Genomic DNA, 17,171 nt, shown 5'->3' with positions numbered 1-17,171 from the left:
CATATGATGAGCCCTTCGTTGGGTGGGATGCCTCCATGTTCCGAATGATCAGTCCCTGCGCCTGTGATGCCGTCCAACGCCTAAAATGCATGTCGATGTCCCAAATTACCACATTCCGTCGTGTCCCAGTTCCAGGGGTTCCTGTCCGCTGGCTGAAGGTTCTAGCGGTAGAACTCTCCGCGCTTGATGTTGACTCCGTATTCGCCTACTGCCATACCAAGGTCCTCCATAGTAAGCACAGTGCGTCCTTGGTTGCCACCCTGGCCTCCACCTCCATATCCTGGTCGCTGAATGCCGAGGTTGTAGTCCTTGGCCTTCGAGCCGCTATCCTTGCCGCCAGGCGCACCACCAGGCGCCGCTGCTGCCGGCGCTCCTCCTACGCCACCCATAGGGTTGTTACTTGTGGTGTTGGATGACCTGATGCGAGAGAACTGGTAGGCGTCGGCTGCGATGTCGGCGATGAATTTCTGTGTCGCGAGTGCAAGGAGACGTGCGAGGTGTTGTGATGTCTGAGGTGGCGGTGGCAGACCGGCGCGTGTCAAGTAATAGTTGGTCACTGCATCGGGTATCTGGAGGCCTGGTTAGTGCGCGATGCTTGGGATGGAGACGGCATTCAGCATACGATCGGCGCGTAGTCATCCATCTTGCCTAGAAACTCGCGCAATGTTGCGTCCTTCTTCGCAGGTATGCGCGCCTCAAAGGCGGCGGCAGAGTCTGCCATGCCGTTGACCGCTGCGGGCTCTGCATCGTTTGCGCCGTCAAGGTTCATAGCGTCGGTTTCCAGTCGTGTCGCGTCTTGCTTGATCTCGTCGTCGACCGTCTGGTCTAGTTCGTCGTTGACCTCCATGTTCGTGTCCGGGGGTTGAGAGTTAGTTTCGGACATAGTTGCGATACGAGTAATATGTGTTGCGACGTGGTAGTGCGAGGTATGACGTGGGGTGGTTTGTTCGGGTTGCGGGCTGCGGAGACAAGCGCGGGAGTGAACGCGCCCGCCAAGCAGCAGGGACGATCACGTGACCCTGAGAGTGATCGCCCAGGTGGATGAGCCAGCTTAACTCCACAACGACTTTGCAAGCACGTACAATAGTTACTATCGCGTATATCTAAAATTTCGAAGTACTTGTGTTGCTGCGATCACCTTGTGCTTGTTATAGTTCCTTAGTGATTCTGCATCAGGAACGGATACGCCCCGTTCGGGTACTCCGGTCCTGGCGGAAGGCGTTCGCACTACGCCTGGATGGGCAACAACCTCAACGTCCATCCTCTGCTGTCATCTTTCACTGAGCCTCCCTGTCCCCCAGCAATAAAGCGACGAAGCGCAGAGCTGAAGTCGGATGGAGTGGAAAGGAAGAAGTAATACCTGTGAGGGGAGATTTGATGGAACTAATGCAGATGTGCTCAGGGAAGTCAATGCGGCACCCCGCAGAGCCTCAGCCAGACCTCGGAAGGTTTTTGGAGCCAGGAGCGTAACAGCCTACGAATTGTCTTTCGCGCACGAACCCAATGAATGTCGCCGACAACGACACCGTGACGGGTGTTGTGCGAGTCCCGCCTGTCTCTTGACATAGGGCAGGTGTGCAGCAGTCACGAAATCCTCTTTGTCCACGACGTCTGTACGAGCGAGCGCTGAAGATACACCCAACATCAACAGCAGATGTAGCACACACATGGCTTGTCAGGTAAACGGTCTCGCGCGTAGTTGCGTGTCGGAAAGCTTGTCGACCGCGACAGCGTCAGAACGTTGCGGGAAACTCATCTCTTTCCCCACAAGCCCAGGCAGCTTTGTGCCACCATGTCATCCTTGTGTCACCGCTCTCACCGGAACCGTGGATGCTACTGGGTCGCCGACCTGACGATACTGAACTAAGTACGTCTACAATCGACAATTTAGCCTATCATTACACGGACTTGAAGAGCGGGTACGACGCCGACCACCCAGACGGCAAGGGCGAAAAGCACAAGGTCTGGCAATTCTGGTACGAGCAACACGCGCTGCCACCTAACGAACACGTGAGCGATACCTAGAGCTGGATGAAAGGCTATACTCTCGTACGAGGACAATTCAAGCACGGGGTGGAAGAATATCTGTAAACGTTCCCAGAGTGGCCGACCAGCGCAGCGAGATGCGCTATTGCGCCTTGCGCAAGAGAGCTTGTGTGGCAATTGAGACATATTTCGATACAGATGCTGCTTTCAGCTCCATGATGCGAGACGCCTTCACACCTTCCAATTCGAGAGATAACTAGCCGGATCCAATTTTGTGAATAGACCTGAAAGGTCTTTCTGCCGCTTGCTGATCAAATTCCACAGTTTGCTCAGATACGTAATTTTGGATTGTATCCGTACTAGAGCCTTACCGGTATCGTGGTAGGTCGGCGATCTTACAAAATCGTACCATAGCAGATAAAGTGCTTTCTACCAAGAAAGCTTCGCATCCTTCCCGTGGCCCGCGTCCGCGTCATGCCTCACCCGCTCTTGCATCCGTAGCGCTGACACTGTTTTGAGGCGTTCACTTTATTACATCCCTTCACCAATTGTGCAGACGTTGTACAACCGCAACCTGATCTAGATCTGGGGGCCTTACGTCTGCATGTCCACAATTCGGGTGTCTAGCGCAACGTATCTATATTGGAGATAAAAAAGGGTCTTCGAGGCCTGAGGCTAATTACCCGGCTAGGCTAGCCCTCTGCAGGTTACTGGAGACAGCTGTGGCGCATGCGCTGGCCTTGGCCCCACCAGACGAGGCTTGCAATCCACTACCACCATCTCATGAAAACGACGAAGACTATATCGTGCACAAACACCGCAGCAGCTGCTTGGGTGTCTGATCAAATTCTCCAGAAACGAAATTACCGAACTCGCGTCACGATCAGCCACTACATCGGTTCGTTCCAATGATTCCAAGGTCATCTTCATGAGATGGTGCCACAGCACCGCACAGTCGCGTAGTGTATGGACAAGCCTTGCATCCGCCGCGACTACTAAGGCCCGCTCCGCGCGCTACTGTCAGGCGTTCCCCTTTGCTCCGTTGGCTAGTATCCCTGTTGCAAACCGCGAAGATGACCCATGTGAAGAGTAGAGGCACGCTGGTACTCGGGGCCGTCGATACCACAGTCAAGTCTGACCCAAGTCGCACAGCAATCTACACTCGAATTGACCGGTTCGTCTCTAGGGCTTACACGGACTTCCATGCCGGTTTCACTTCGAATAAAGACCTCATGCAAGGCCTCCAACGTTGACATCACATTGAAGCCTCCTCGGCGTTCATCTCTAGTTCAATTCATCACAGGAACGTTGGTCTATGGATGGAGAAGCCCGACGGGCCGATATCTGCTAACGAGAACGCAAGGATAATCCACTTCGTGAAGGGCCACAGCGTCTCGAAGATTGTTTTCGGTCCACGAGCAAGCAGTGCCAGCCTCTCGATGGCTGGACTCTCTCCACCAGAGCTTTCTGCCGTAGCTCTCAACTCAAGCACCGGGAGCTTAGCATAGCCATCCTTCATCTATAAAGCAACCTGCCTCCCTCTCCTCAATTCTTCATCCACTCACTCCTCAAACCACTTCATTCACTCTACAACCGCAAAACCCAAACCGCAAACCTTCAACATGCAGTTCACCCAGATCCTCCTCCTGGCCATTGCGCCTTTCATGGTCGCCGCCACCCCAGTCGACGCTGAGGGTGTCACTTCCGTCAACAGCTTCCCCCTCGAGGCCCGCGGCGGCAAGGACTTCTGCGGAAGTGATCTCCGCTCTGCTGGCGGCGCTTGCACCTTCGGTGGTGGCGAGAACGACCCCCACGCTTGTGGTGTCAAGGACAGGCAGGTTGTTGTAAGTGTCTTCAACGAGTAATCTGCAGAACTGAATGCTAACAATTGTAAAGTTGTACTGCAAGGGCGGTATCTGGACCATCGACCACCGCTGCGCAGCTGGTCAGATTTGCAGGTGCAACAAGGGTACTCCCAAGCGTGGCGACCTGGTTTGCAAGTCTGGTTAAATTACTGGTTGATTTTCGGTCACAGGTGTCAAAGAGTGGAGTTTGAGGATTACAAGGACGTGTGGTGGAGAAGTCTCTCATTCAAGGTTACATACCACCAACTTATTTGACAACGTCCCGATACAATGAAATGGTTCGAGAAATGATCATACCCATCACCATATTTAAAGATCTTCGACTCTCGTGCTCCTGCTGTATCGCTCAGACCGTGTTTCTGCATCCTTTTTGCACGATTGCGCGTTGTGTCTAATCCCTCCACAGTTTCGGAGCTCCACTCGGCAATCTGGACTCTTTCTGAGAAAATCGGTGGCTGATGTTGGTAGTCATTTTATCATAGTTTCTTGGTCTCGAGAATGAGTACCCAGGTAGTTGCTGATAGCATGGCGTGCACGGACGCGGCTGGCGCCGAGGGGCCAATCGGAGTGGTCGTGCCTCAACTACTTACAATCGTCAGATCTCTCCGCGACGCGTTCTCCACCTCGCCTTACGGGAATCAATATTGTTCTGATAACCCAGCCTACATGCGATCCTATAAAAGATATCAGATAGCAATCGGGACGACTTCGACTGGCTTCACCATGAATTGTTTGGGAACCCCCGCTTTGACAAACGCTCCGCAGCACCTGACCCAGGCAACGAGCCAGCTTCAAAATGAGGGTTCAGCCTTGTACCAGCTGCACTTCCAGCTACGCGCACCCCCGGGCAAGACGGCGGCGTGTCATCCGTCCCTGCAGTAGCAACCGCGCGTTTTCCATTGACTGACACCCCATATCGACACCAGCCGGATCGACCTGGGATTGTACTCAGGCCCCAATACATCAACAGAACTATCCAGACGCTGCTAAATTCCCTCCGCTACTCATCACAAACTGCGCGTGATACCGCGCTGTATCCGTTTTCCTCTAACACAAAGACACCACGCCGCACCCCGGCACCAAATTGCAAACGACTCTGCAAGCCTTCTTGTGAAAGGAGCCATCTATCGGACAGGATATCCCAAATCATGGCCACTCTTACTGATCTGCCCCCAGAAATCCTAGAGCAGATCTTCCATTTCCTAGGAAGCATCGACGACGTTCACCATCTTGGGCGCACATGCACCAAAACCCACCATGTCATCAAAAAACGCAACATCCATCTCGAGATTATGCGCTCGATTATCTACTTCAACCCCCAACATCGCTACGACTTCCAGCTCAACAGAGCCCTGTTCCTCCATTCCAAAATCGTTGGACACTTTCAACACCACGTGTCACGCTTGCCCGCCAGCCAACCTGGAATGAATAAGAATAACTGGGAGCATTATCTAAACAGTACGGCTAATGCATGCTGTTCGCCACAAGAGTGGACAGATGATGCAATCTGCGACGTGCTAGCACGGTACCAAGGGTTGCGCGTGCTGGAGAACACGTGGATGGAAAGGGAACTCCAAGAGCAAGACTTCCTGTCTGTAGATCATACCTCGGATGCTCAGCGGCTTGTGCATCGATTCAAAACGGTCGTTGGCCGTGGCGATGAGTTCACATACGACGATATGCCTCCACGCAATCCGGAAACGCCACACACCTGGGGTTATCGCAGTCTCAACACCGATCAGAGGGGACGATTCTATGCAGCGGTGGTGTGCATCTGGCTTCTCAACGAGATCAGATGGGTGTTGACCCACTTTAGCTACCCGGCAAACTTCACTATTCAGATCGGAATATTGGAGTCGTGCAAGAGCAGGATTGTAGCAGAAAAAGATACCCCACTCCTGGATGAACTGGACCGTCATGCTGTATTTGCTTTCATGTATCAGCATGTACTTCCACTCCATGCCCTATACTTCGCCGACGCTAGTTCCTCGCAACTACCCTTCACATTTGTCTCCGACTTCTCCAAGGACCTGGCTCACTGTCCTAGGTACGTATCGCGCATCAACAATCCCATATCATACAACACTCGATTGTATCTGTACTAACCACCACGACAGACTACTCCAGCTCTTCCTAATGTCCGGCCAAACCTACTTTCAACCCCCCGACCTAATCGACCTCATCGTCCGCTCCAAGGCATCCCGCCGCAGACCTTACCTCTCCCTCCCCACACCCAGTTCAACCAAGCGATGGAGACACCCTCGAAGAACTCACTTCCAGCCCCACAATGACCTCTGCCTTGAAACCAACAAGGCGCATGTTCAGCATATGTCGACGCGGCATCTCACGCTCATCACGCGCTCTTCCTTCCACCAATCGCGCTACGATATGAGTCAAGGACTTATCCATACCCCGGCGCTTGGCCAGGCGTTGTTCAGAGTACCGGATCACGCGAAGCGGTATTTTTATGATCGCGCTATGGTGGCGTTTGAGATATGGGAGACGAAGCGGACGGGGTTGAAGGATATACGGACTGTGTTTCCTCAGAAGTGGGAGGAGATCAGGTGGTGCGTTTGGTGGTGGGCGGGCAGTGCAGAGAAGGCGAGGATGAAGATGGAGAGGTTGAGGGAGACGGTGGGGTTGCAGTAGGACGAATCTTTTCTGTTGTGCATCATCGATGAATTATCCAACCGAGGATGTTGATGGACGCATGTTGGACGATGGTTGAAAGGGAAAAATAAGGAAAGAGGTTTTCATAGTTGAGACAGGCTCGTCGATGGTCAGTAAATGCGATACTTCAAAGTGTAGGAGATTAGCAGAGTTTCAGATCGGAAAACGAAAGGACAGCCGGTATACTCAGATACTGAGATCGGTTCGAGTACATAGCGGCTACTACTCATAGTGCCGAATATCGAATGCGAAAACACAAAAACACAAAAACAGCTCAACAACTCGGACAACTTGAATCGTCAGTAAAACTGAATTTCCTGTTCCAGTTTGCATATCCCATCATGTGACGTGACCATTTCCGGGTATGTGGTCTAAGACGATTGCGGGCCGGATCGAGGCAGTGTGGCTGGGATTGTGGCTGTCGTCAAAAGGAATCATCGATCTAAGGCCCGAAACTTCTAAGCCTCAGGCCTGAATGCGTATGAAATTAGAGCAGGGCAGCAATCATGACGCAAATTCTATGGATCATGGATGATACCTGAGATACGCAGGTTAGGCATCCTTTTGACATCATTGTGGCCTGCTTGGACTGTGTTTGAGAATGACTCCCAATTTACGCGTACTTGGATGCCGAGGCGCATTCGACCTCGAGGTGTGGCGGGACGTCCAAACCTCATGGCAGGAACACCATGTCGACGTTGACGTGCAGCAACACGCGCCTTGGTCTTGCTTCATAGAGTTAAACCACTTACAACGGGATTAGCATCCGCAGCTTATCAGTTCCAATGCATCGGGTACAGCGGCTAGGATGGGTGAAGACATAGTGGTGCTCTTGGTGGAGCGGAGAAGGTGGACAGTTGAGGACTAGCTGGCCAGGCATAACTATGAAGGCTTGTATATCGCAGACAGACAATACGGACTGCTAGGAGCTCGCGGCAGAAATCGCGAAGGTCAATGGCCGGTATTCCGTTTTCCCGTAGGCACAGGGATCGATAGATGGCTCGCTCGTGCTGCCGACCATTGGCATAGGAACGTGAAAGTGCCGGCACAACACGGCCCTCACCGAGGCGCCCGATGTCCCAAGATCCAAGGCCAATTGGGTGCAAGCAGGTGCGCTGACATGAGCAGACGGCGAGATTTGCTGTTTGCTGGAGCGCAGGCAGCCATGTATCAGCTTTTGGCAAGTGAGGGGTCAAAGATGCTCGCGAGACGTCATTGGCGTGTAGAAGCGCGTCAACTGCGCTGCTGGAAAGTGAATGCAGAACCACGATGAATGCGAGGGCTATCAACGCAGATGCAGCCATAGAACAGGCCAGCGACATGTCAGCTGCTAGCAGCTACACGGCGGCTCTCGGGCCCTGGGCGAGGTCGTGGTGAATGCGCCGAAGTAGCGTGGGCTGTCGGGTTCTCTTAGAGCACCACCTTAACGAAGAAAAATTCGCGCTTGAGAGTGACCCTCTTTCTCCCACCTACGCTTGCTTCTCCCGCACACACGACAGCCAATTTTCTTGCCTGGCGCCCCGTCTGCCTTGATCACGTCGCATCCGACCCTCAGACGCCGCCTCAGCCCGCTCCGTCGCTGTTGCACGCACGCCAGACGAGCCTGTACCGCAACCCTCGTGTGCCTGGAGCCCGTACCTCACTGCACCCTCCAACCCTCATTATCCGCCAAAACCCACCGCCCACCCCGAGTACTCCGCCGACGCAGTCACAGCTGCCCTCTCTGCGCGCCTGCCCACCCCGCCGCCCACGCAGACTCGCTCCAGAGGTTAGTTCCGCCCACAGCACCGCCCACGCCCGCCGCACGCTTGCTTCCTGCCTTGCTCCCCGCCTCGAGTTTGCTCGGCACGCTGCGCAACCCTCCTCCCCTTCTCCGCCTTGCAGCCTCTCCTAGTTGCGCTCTGTCTTTCACTCGCGCCCCTTCCCGCTTAGTCCTCGGCGGCCCACGCAGTCATTTCGACTTGTCGTGCGCTCGCTCCCAGTCCTCCACCACAACTACCCACGTCACTTGTTTCCACCACCACGCCTCATATGCTACCCACACTGCGCTTGCAGCACCTCTGTCCTTCGCTAACCCCCGTCACTGCAGTACGCGCAATTACCGTCACAGCCGCCAAACAGTGAAGTAGGAAGCATCTACTTTCCTCACATTGTGCGAGACCGCCTTGGTACAAAGCCCTCGTCCAGCACACTGCCCAGCTCTCTATCAGTGCAGAGCAACATCGTCGCCGCACCGCTTAGTCGTCAACGCAAGGCTTGGTAGCAGCAAAGAGATTTGCGTGCGGGGAGGTCAAGAGCAACCTCTCCGGACATACCAGCGTCAACACCTGTTGGCCAGCTTGCCGCAGCGCTCCCATCGGGGACCCTAAGCGCTTACTCTCGTCTTACCAGCCGGACTTTAGTCGAGATCCACACAAATTCCAAAATGGCTTCCACATTTTCATATGCGCAAGCCGCGAAGGGCGTCGTCACGCCTGCCACCACGAGCAAGTCGGCGTCCGGCTCTGCTACACCAGCCAAGGACGGCAACGGCGCATCTGTCCCAGAAACTAGCGCGTCACCCAGCAACTGGGCCGAAGACGTCGAGTCTGAGTCGCGCCCTGAGCAGCCTGCGAAAACCCGCGAGGCGCGCACAGAGCAAGCCGCACCCAATGTGGTCAAGGTTTCACAACCCGTAGATGCCTCCAACATATCCTCGCCGGATATGGGAGCCTCCACTTCGTCGACAGTCACCAAGGACGACGATGTTTCCTCGATACCGAACACCTCCTCTGAGTCGACCACCTGGGATAACAAGTCTCAGGCCTCCACCTCAGTTGATAAGTCGGTTGAGCCAGTCGAGAAGACCTCTGACAAGGTCAAGAAGGCCAAGAACGTGCCTGCGAAGCCCCTCCAAGAGGCGCCTGTGCCGACTGTGAACCCTTGGAAGATACGAGCGGACACGATCAAGTCTCAGGTGCAGAAGGTTGCGCCTCAAACAACCCCTAATGGAGTGTCCCATGGGGCAAACGGAGTTCAGGCCAAGAACGGCGACTCAAAATCTCAAGAGAAGATTACAAACGGCGAGAGCAGAAACAAGGGACGAAAAGAGTTCAAGGGTGACCTCGATGTGAGGAACGGTGCTAAGGGCAGGTTCCCCGAGAAGGACGCCAAGGCAGCTCCGGCTTCGAGCGCGCTGCCTCCTCCACCGAACCGCGACCAGGAGTCATGGCCGACTCCCGAGACCGTCATCGACGAGGATCGCAAGAAGGCCCAAGAGAAGGGCGAGAAGGAGCAGAAGGAGCGCAAGGATGGCGCTTCGACTAGCAAGCATGAGTGGGTGAAAATCCCCTACACACCAACAGTTGTGTTCAACACTCCTCTGCCAAACGCGGCAGGCGCCAGGAGAGGTGGCCGTCCTGGAGGACGCGGTGGAGCAGTGAACGGCGGCAGGCCTACTAGCTTTGGCAACAGTGCTGAACAGACCGAGAAGGATGGATTCGCACCGAATGGCGAACAGACGAGGCGCGAGCGCGCTGAGACAGCTACCCAGGATGCGTCTCCCAAGGCAAAGCGTAACGGTAGCGCAGATGCCCCTACACTTAACGGCCAGGCCCCTGTGGTCAACGGCGACGCCGCTGGCAAAGCCGCTGGCCCCGTACCCTCCGAGTCTGAAGCGCAGCCCAGGCGATCGTCATTGTCCAACGTGCCCGCTCAAAACGGCGCTTACCAACGTCAGTACCCCACCAAGCCTCACAAGGGCCGCCGAGGCGAATTCCACGGTGCCGGAGAGCGAAGGAGAGATGGCGCATCCTCACCTACCAAGGATAACACCTGGGGTGAGCGTCAAAATTCTGCTGGAACGCAGACAGACGCCGCTGGAGATGGTGAGCGTAGAGCGCACACCTTCCAGGACGGCTCCTCGCATGGCCATTCCAAGCGCTTCAGTTCGTTCTCTAACGGCCGCGAACGTGGCCGCGGAGGTCGTGGCGGCCGTGGTAACTACACCAATGGACACCACTTCACCAACGGGCACTCCACGTCGAGCTTTCCCTTGGGCCCACGATCGCCCACAACCTTTGTACCTGAGAGCAATAGCTTCTTCCCCGCGCCTCATGGCAAATTCGGTCGCAACAACCACCGTTCACAGTCATTGACCACCGATCCATACAGGTATCCACCGTTCCAGCCCGGGTACCCAGCTCCTATTCAAACGTCGCATGAGATGTATCCTTATGGAATGCCTGCGCCCATGAGCGCTGGATTACCGTACAGCCCATACGGCGTCGATCAGTATTCGGTCTTCGCTATGATCACGACCCAAGTGTATGCTTTTGATCCGCCCGTCACAAGAAACATGCTAACAGATTACTAGGGAGTACTACTTCTCTGTTGATAATTTGATCAAGGACTTGTACCTACGTCGCCACATGGACTCTCAGGGATTCGTTGCTCTTGAATTCATCGCCGGTTTCAACCGCATCAAGAGCCTGTCTCCTGATATCGATATGATCAGGCTCGTCTGCCAACAGTCTGCCACAATCGAGTACCGCACCAGCGAGAACGGCCAGGACCGACTACGTCGCAAGGAAGGCTGGCAGCAGTGGGTTCTTGACATGGCCGAGCGTGATCCGTCTGCACAGAACGAGGGACCAAAAGAGCTGAACCAGCCTCAGGTCTCTCGCCCTGCAGGCTTCGATCCATCCAACCCTCCTCAGTGGTCGGCCATGTCCCCAGCATTCAGCCCGTTCGGTAACGAGGGCGCGTATCCCCAAATGAACGGTTTCCATCCCGTTGCCCAGGATGCCGGTTCAGTGCCGGCGGAGACGAATGGCGTGGCTGCCGAAGAAGTGAACGCGGCCGTCTCGAATGGTCACCCAATCGAGAGCTCGACAAAGGCTGTGAGTGGAGATATTCCTGATTCTTTTTCCGACTTGCAACTCGACAGCTTGACAGTCGTCATGCGCAAGCAACCCCCGTCGCAAATGTCGTTACCTCCTTCCGTTTCCCGAACGTTTTCTAATGGCTCCATCGATAGTAAACATGGCGTGCCAGATGAGCCGGAGAAGTCAATCACCTGCCAATTGAGGGTCAACGGTGCCGGAATGTCTGATGGGTAAGTTGCCGTTTCAGAGGAGCTGATGTATGCGCTAATCACTTCGATAGTAGCCCTGAGAGCCATCTTTATCAACCACAACTCGACACCGACCCGTTCCGATCGACTTCGCCAATCGCCCCTGTTCGCCTATATTGGGTCAAAGATCACCACCGCCCAGTTCACACCATCCCTTCTGATTCATCGCATGAATCGTATTTTCACCTTCGATCCAAAGCTCTTCATCAGCGTTCCAACGCACCCCTCGGCACAACCCCTTACGACATGAACGTTCTTTACCAATTCTGGTCGCATTTCTTGATTCGGAATTTCAACCAATCAATGTATGACGAGTTCCGCCATTTGGCTTTCGAAGACGCCGCCCACCGGAGGACGGATACTGGCATTTCCAATCTTACCAAATTTTACGGCGAGTCTTTGCTTTCGCCACAGAGCGTGATTCGACAGCGGGTAGCTTCAGACTCTGTTGAACTTATCAGGACCGAAGACGAGCGATGTCCAGCTTTCGATCAGCTGAAGGCAGTTTATCGCAGTGGCAGCATGGACCCTCGAAGCCGACAGCGTATTGATGATTTGCTTGATGCAGATACCTTGGCTCTGTTGACACCGCCATGATGCTCCCAGGGTGCTGTCTCAACTCTGTCGTATGAGCCAAGGTTCATGCATGTCTTCGTCCCGGTCTTCGGTCTTGTTGCTTCTCATCTTCCCCTTGCGAGTTTTCGGACTGTGTATACATTGACAAAAAGTTCATGTTCTGGCGTTTTCTACCCGGTCGGCGGCCGACCAACTGTTTTTTCCTCCTTCGATAGAATGCCCTCGCGTCTCGGAAACCTTTTCCTTTAATGTTCACACGAATTACCAATCCCACAATACGAAATACCCTTCTCAGGAATATCTGGCTTTTCCCCTCTTTTTCCTGGATCTAGGGGCCTCGTAGCATTGAAAGCTGGCGTTTTTGTGTGTGTGTCTACCTTTTGCATGTTCATCCGACTCAGCATACAAAACTCGATGGCAGCTTTCTCTCCCCTCAGGCATATATGGTAATCATGTTCTTCCTTTACTTATAGGTGGATGTGGTTGCTTGGGAGTCTTGTTTTCCATGAAGCAAAGTATATAAGCGGATGTCAGGTCTGCGGATGTGGCTTTTGCTTTGTAAAAGTACGAAAATGAATACCTACTGTTCCTGGTATTGAGCTGACCTGAATGGTGAAATCTTACCCCGGTCTTGCAGGCATCGCAGGATGATACGCTCATGTATCGTGAAGTGGTTACTGGTGTCGAGTCGCATGGCTGCTACTCCGATTCCGGTGCTTTACTTCAGTCGCTACCATTCCATCCCTCACGAGAGATTCGCATCCGGGCACACTCCGCCAGGCACAGCAGCGCAACATGGCTAAATCACTGCGCCATCAATCAAACGATGTTTGGAACCTGCAGCGGTAGTTTACAGGCGGAGAATATCAGGCTTCACTTCACTTGAAACGAAAGCCAGCGGTGAGTGAGTTGGCATGTGATCGTCGTCATTGCTCGGCGTTCCAGACCAATGTTGCCGATCGGTGGCGACATTGACCCTGCGCCTCATTAACGTTGCCTTCCCCACAGTTGGACGCATCACCACTCTCTCCTCTCTTGGAACACACAATCATCATGGCACCTGCCGTGGTGCATCTGTATAATTCGGTGGCCAAGAACGCGAGAGCGTTCAAGTAAGTTCGCAACACTATTCGACGAGGTCGCGTACTGACAGACGAAGGGCTGCCTGGAAACATGCTGCGAAACTCGTACAGAAACAACTACCAGAATCCGCACGACCTGCCGATGCAGTGCTGCAACCTATCCTCGCTCGAAATGCCCCAAAGCACCCTCTTCACCGCATTGCCTACCTCAAGCAGAGCAAAGGCCGATGGTACACCACCCACAGCCAGATCAGCGCCGCCGTTCGTCGCTTCACCACCTCTGCAGCTCGCAACTCGGGCGTGAAGTATGACAAGGCATCCTTCCCTAAGTCACGCATTGGAAGCATCGTCAACGCCCAGGCTGGCCGCGCACCCTTCGCATCGACCCTCCGCCCGAACCTTACCGGTGGCGCATTTGGACGAACTGCAGGAGGCTATGGCTGGGGCTCTGGCAGGGCCGGAGGCGCGCGTTACTTTTCGCATGGACCCGCATCGCCCGCCCAAGTCATCAACAACGTCTCTCAGGCTGTGCGAGCGTTCCTCGTCGGTGGACAGAAGGCTCAGTTTGATGGCGTCAACCCTCACAACGGCGAGAAGCGCTTCAAGACTGTGTCCGCGCTACAAGACCAGGTCAACCGTACGCTGAACAAGGTTCCCAAGGCCACCCCTGGATCCTACATTAGCTTCAACGTCAACCCCACCGTCACAGCTCTTACTCCCCTCAAGGCCGTCAAGGGCTTCACCTCGTTCACACAGGAGAAGGAGACATTGAACAGCGAGGGTCTCCTCGATGTCCTGTCCGTCGACTTCTCAAGGGCCGTCAAGGAGCTCGCAGCCGTTTTGAACGATCTGCAACGACTGGCGGCACTAGGCGATCTTCCCATCTCGTATGAAAACTCGGTCCTCAAAGTCCACTTCCCTGGCTGCGATGCGCAAACAGTGGAGACGATATGCAACGACTTTGAGGTCTCCAGAGGCGCAGTTCATCAGGACGCAGACTTTGACGCTTTTGTCGGCACCGACATCGCGCTACTCTTCCCCTTCGCACCTAGCCAAACACCCTCCGAATGTTCGTTCTACGACAAGCCCGTTGCCGAGCGCCAACACGTACAACCGAACATCGACTGGACGCACATGCTTTCGCCATCACTCGCGGCTTCAGAAGACTTCTCGACTCATTCGGAACAAAGCTACGACCAGCTAGATGACTTTGAAACTGAGCCAAACCCGTGGTTATCTTCTTCGTCGCCTTCTGGATACGACAGCTTGCATACTAGCGAGGCTGATGAAATGGACATGCACACCCCGTTGGAATACCAGGGCGTTGAAGGCATGTACAGGTTCATGGCTCAGTGCGAGTCGCGATAGATGGGCATAGGAATGGTTTGACGAATGATGATACCTCTTGGCTTAGATTGTTAGAATAGCGTTTTGGATATTTTCCTCTCTTTTGTAGTAACGAATCAATAGATCAAAGAACACTTGAACTCGTGAGTTAAAGCACGGGCAAGGTGGTGAGTACAGCTATAAACTCATCGGCACGGCTGTGCATCTCGACTCGCGGTGCCGACGTGCGACATTCGCGGCATGGTTCCGTCTCTGCATTAACCGGAAGAGGCAGGGCCTATCGAGCGGTTTAACGTAATAAGTTCGGGTTATGAGTTTATTTCCGGACAAGGGCGTAGGGATGTCAACCTCCACTTTTTTTTGCTTGCTTCCTTACTCTTCAACCGAGGGAGGCGCAAACATGACTCCTAATATGTTCGCACACGTTTGCGACGTGGTCTCAGTGTGTATCTTGGTGCGCAGAAGTGTGTAGGTGATTGTTTTTACTCATTTCAAGAGATTGGAAAGAGCGGGATTGTGCCGGTCGGATAGGATTGTGCTGTGTGATACCGTATTCCCGGGAGAAGGCGAAGCACGAAGAGAAACGACGAACGAAGACGAAGAGGATTTCGAAAGTGTGAAGATGGAGATGAAAGCACCGCAACGGGAGAAAGAGGAGGGAGTCAATGGACACCAAAGAAATGACATGTCGACATCAGAAAAGAGCATGACTATTGCAAACCCACAGCCGGATATCCACACCACCAACACTCCACAATCCATGCCAGGAACCTCACCAACCCATCAACTACCTCAAGCATCAAAATCACAGAAAACTCTATCTCCCCCGGATACTCACCCAGTCGATGTCCCCCCCAACGGCGGCTACGGCTGGATCTGCGTCGCCGCCGTCGCAACGATAAACGGGCATACCTGGGGCTTAAACTCCGCCTACGCCGTCTTCCTCGCGCACTACCTCTCTACCTCCACTTTCTCGGGCGCAACACCGCTCCAGTACGCCTTCATCGGCGGGCTATCCATCTCCCAAGCCCTCATCGTCTCGCCCGTAGCCACATACACAACCCGGCGCTTCGGCACCCGAACCACCCTCTTCATCGGCGTATTCTTCGAAACCGTATCCTTCATCGGCGCGTCCTTTGCGTCGTCCATCTGGCACCTTTTCCTGTCCCAAGGCGTGTGTTTCGGATGGGGCATGGGCTTCCTCTTCGTGGGGTCCGTGGGGATTGCAGCGCAATGGTTTACCACGCACCGTAGTCTGGCGAATGGGTGTTGTGCGGCGGGGAGTGGGCTCGGCGGATTGATATATAGTCTTGCAGCGCAGGCGATGATTAGGGATATCGGGTTGCCGTGGGCGTTTCGCACGCTGGCTGTTGTTGCGGGCGTGGTGAATAGTGTTTGTGCGTGCGTGATTCGCGATCGGAATAAGGAGGTGGGGAGTAGGCAGGTATGTTCGCTGTTTCTATTCTTTGTTGTTGGGGATGTGGATGCGAGTGAGGATACAGCAGCAACGGTGGCTTGTATCTTCCACCGCACATCGCACATCGCACATCCCAAGCACCAGCTCTCGAGCTCCATCACAATCAACTTCGACCTCGTACTAACATCCGAACAGGTCAGCTTCGACTACACCCTCTTCAAAAAGCCCCAATTCGTCGGACTCCTCGCATTCGGAGTATTGAGCATGCTCGGCTATATAGTCCTGCTCTTCAGTCTGCCCAGGTACGTTGTTGCCGTACAAAACACCTGTGAGATATACACTGACTTCTCCTCCCCTCTATAGCTACGCCCGCACAATCGGCCTAACCGCCAACCAAGGCAGCATCATCGGCGCCGTCTTCAACCTGGGCCAGGCCCTCGGCCGGCCCCCCATAGGCTACTTCTCCGACTCTATAGGCAGGTTAAACATGGCTGGCAGCATGACGTTCCTCGTCGGCGTATTTTGCCTGTTAATCTGGATCTTCGCGAAGAGCTTTGGTGTTCTGGTTTTCTTTAGTTTGGTGGGGGGTTGCGTGGCGGGCACGTTTTGGGCGACGGCGGCGCCGGTTACGACCGAGGTTATGGGGTTGAGGGATTTGCCGAGTGCGTTGAGTATTACTTGGTTGGTGCTGGTGCTGCCTACTACTTGTAAGTCTGCGTTGTTCTTTCGCCCTGTTTTTTTTCTGTCCGTCATTTTCCATAATTGCATTCGTATACGTGGGAACGTGTGCTGACGCGTGATAACAGTCTCCGAACCCATCGGCCTCGAGATCGTCGCGTTCAACGGTGGGAGCTACACCGGTGCCATCCTCTTCACGGGGTGGATGTACATCGGCGCTGCGGTTTGTTTGTGGATGGTGAGGACGTGGAAGATTGGCGAAGATGAAGAGAATGCTGCGGCGGCTGCGAAGGGGGGCGTTGATCCCACAGTGGCTGAGGCGGAGAGCTTTCAACGGAGTCCGTTTGTGAAGAGGATGTTTATGATTCGAAAGGTTTGATATCATGCTAAAAATGACATCCTTTTCAAGCATAGGACGAAGTAATCTGACATAGCAC

The 17,171-nt window shown here is 54.2% G+C and overlaps 5 protein-coding genes across 5 annotated transcripts; 4 read left to right on the top strand and 1 right to left on the bottom strand.

Moving 5' to 3' along the window:
- Nucleotides 1-161: 161 nt before the first annotated feature.
- J4E90_006277 (uncharacterized protein) lies at nucleotides 162-883 on the bottom strand (the record flags this gene model as incomplete). Its single annotated transcript, XM_051435824.1, has 2 exons — nucleotides 162-569; nucleotides 623-883. 2 exons carry the CDS (start codon nucleotides 881-883, stop codon nucleotides 162-164), a joined length of 669 nt encoding a protein of 222 aa, XP_051290682.1.
- Nucleotides 884-3,608: 2,725 nt separating this feature from the next.
- On the top strand, nucleotides 3,609-3,996 carry J4E90_006276 (uncharacterized protein; the record flags this gene model as incomplete). Its single annotated transcript, XM_051435823.1, has 2 exons — nucleotides 3,609-3,830; nucleotides 3,883-3,996. 2 exons carry the CDS (start codon nucleotides 3,609-3,611, stop codon nucleotides 3,994-3,996), a joined length of 336 nt encoding a protein of 111 aa, XP_051290681.1.
- Nucleotides 3,997-8,946: 4,950 nt separating this feature from the next.
- Nucleotides 8,947-11,620, top strand: J4E90_006275 (uncharacterized protein; the record flags this gene model as incomplete). Its single annotated transcript, XM_051435822.1, has 2 exons — nucleotides 8,947-10,826; nucleotides 10,876-11,620. 2 exons carry the CDS (start codon nucleotides 8,947-8,949, stop codon nucleotides 11,618-11,620), a joined length of 2,625 nt encoding a protein of 874 aa, XP_051290680.1.
- A 1,643-nt stretch (nucleotides 11,621-13,263) lies between these two features.
- Nucleotides 13,264-14,660, top strand: J4E90_006274 (uncharacterized protein; the record flags this gene model as incomplete). Its single annotated transcript, XM_051435821.1, has 2 exons — nucleotides 13,264-13,322; nucleotides 13,370-14,660. The coding sequence occupies 2 exons, from the start codon at nucleotides 13,264-13,266 to the stop codon at nucleotides 14,658-14,660; spliced, it is 1,350 nt and encodes a 449-aa protein (XP_051290679.1).
- A 739-nt stretch (nucleotides 14,661-15,399) lies between these two features.
- On the top strand, nucleotides 15,400-17,113 carry J4E90_006273 (uncharacterized protein; the record flags this gene model as incomplete). The annotated part of the gene is made up of 4 exons (XM_051435820.1): nucleotides 15,400-16,083; nucleotides 16,252-16,358; nucleotides 16,420-16,763; nucleotides 16,863-17,113. The coding sequence occupies 4 exons, from the start codon at nucleotides 15,400-15,402 to the stop codon at nucleotides 17,111-17,113; spliced, it is 1,386 nt and encodes a 461-aa protein (XP_051290678.1).
- Between the last annotated feature and the right edge of the window lie 58 nt (nucleotides 17,114-17,171).

The sequence above is a fragment of the Alternaria incomplexa genome (genome assembly GCF_024043165.1).
Source record: "Alternaria incomplexa strain BMP 0042 chromosome Unknown scaffold_8, whole genome shotgun sequence".
NCBI classification, from domain to species: domain Eukaryota; kingdom Fungi; phylum Ascomycota; class Dothideomycetes; order Pleosporales; family Pleosporaceae; genus Alternaria; species Alternaria incomplexa.
The sequence above is the reverse complement of the archived record's forward strand: the minus strand, read 5'-3'. Positions and strand labels throughout refer to the sequence as shown.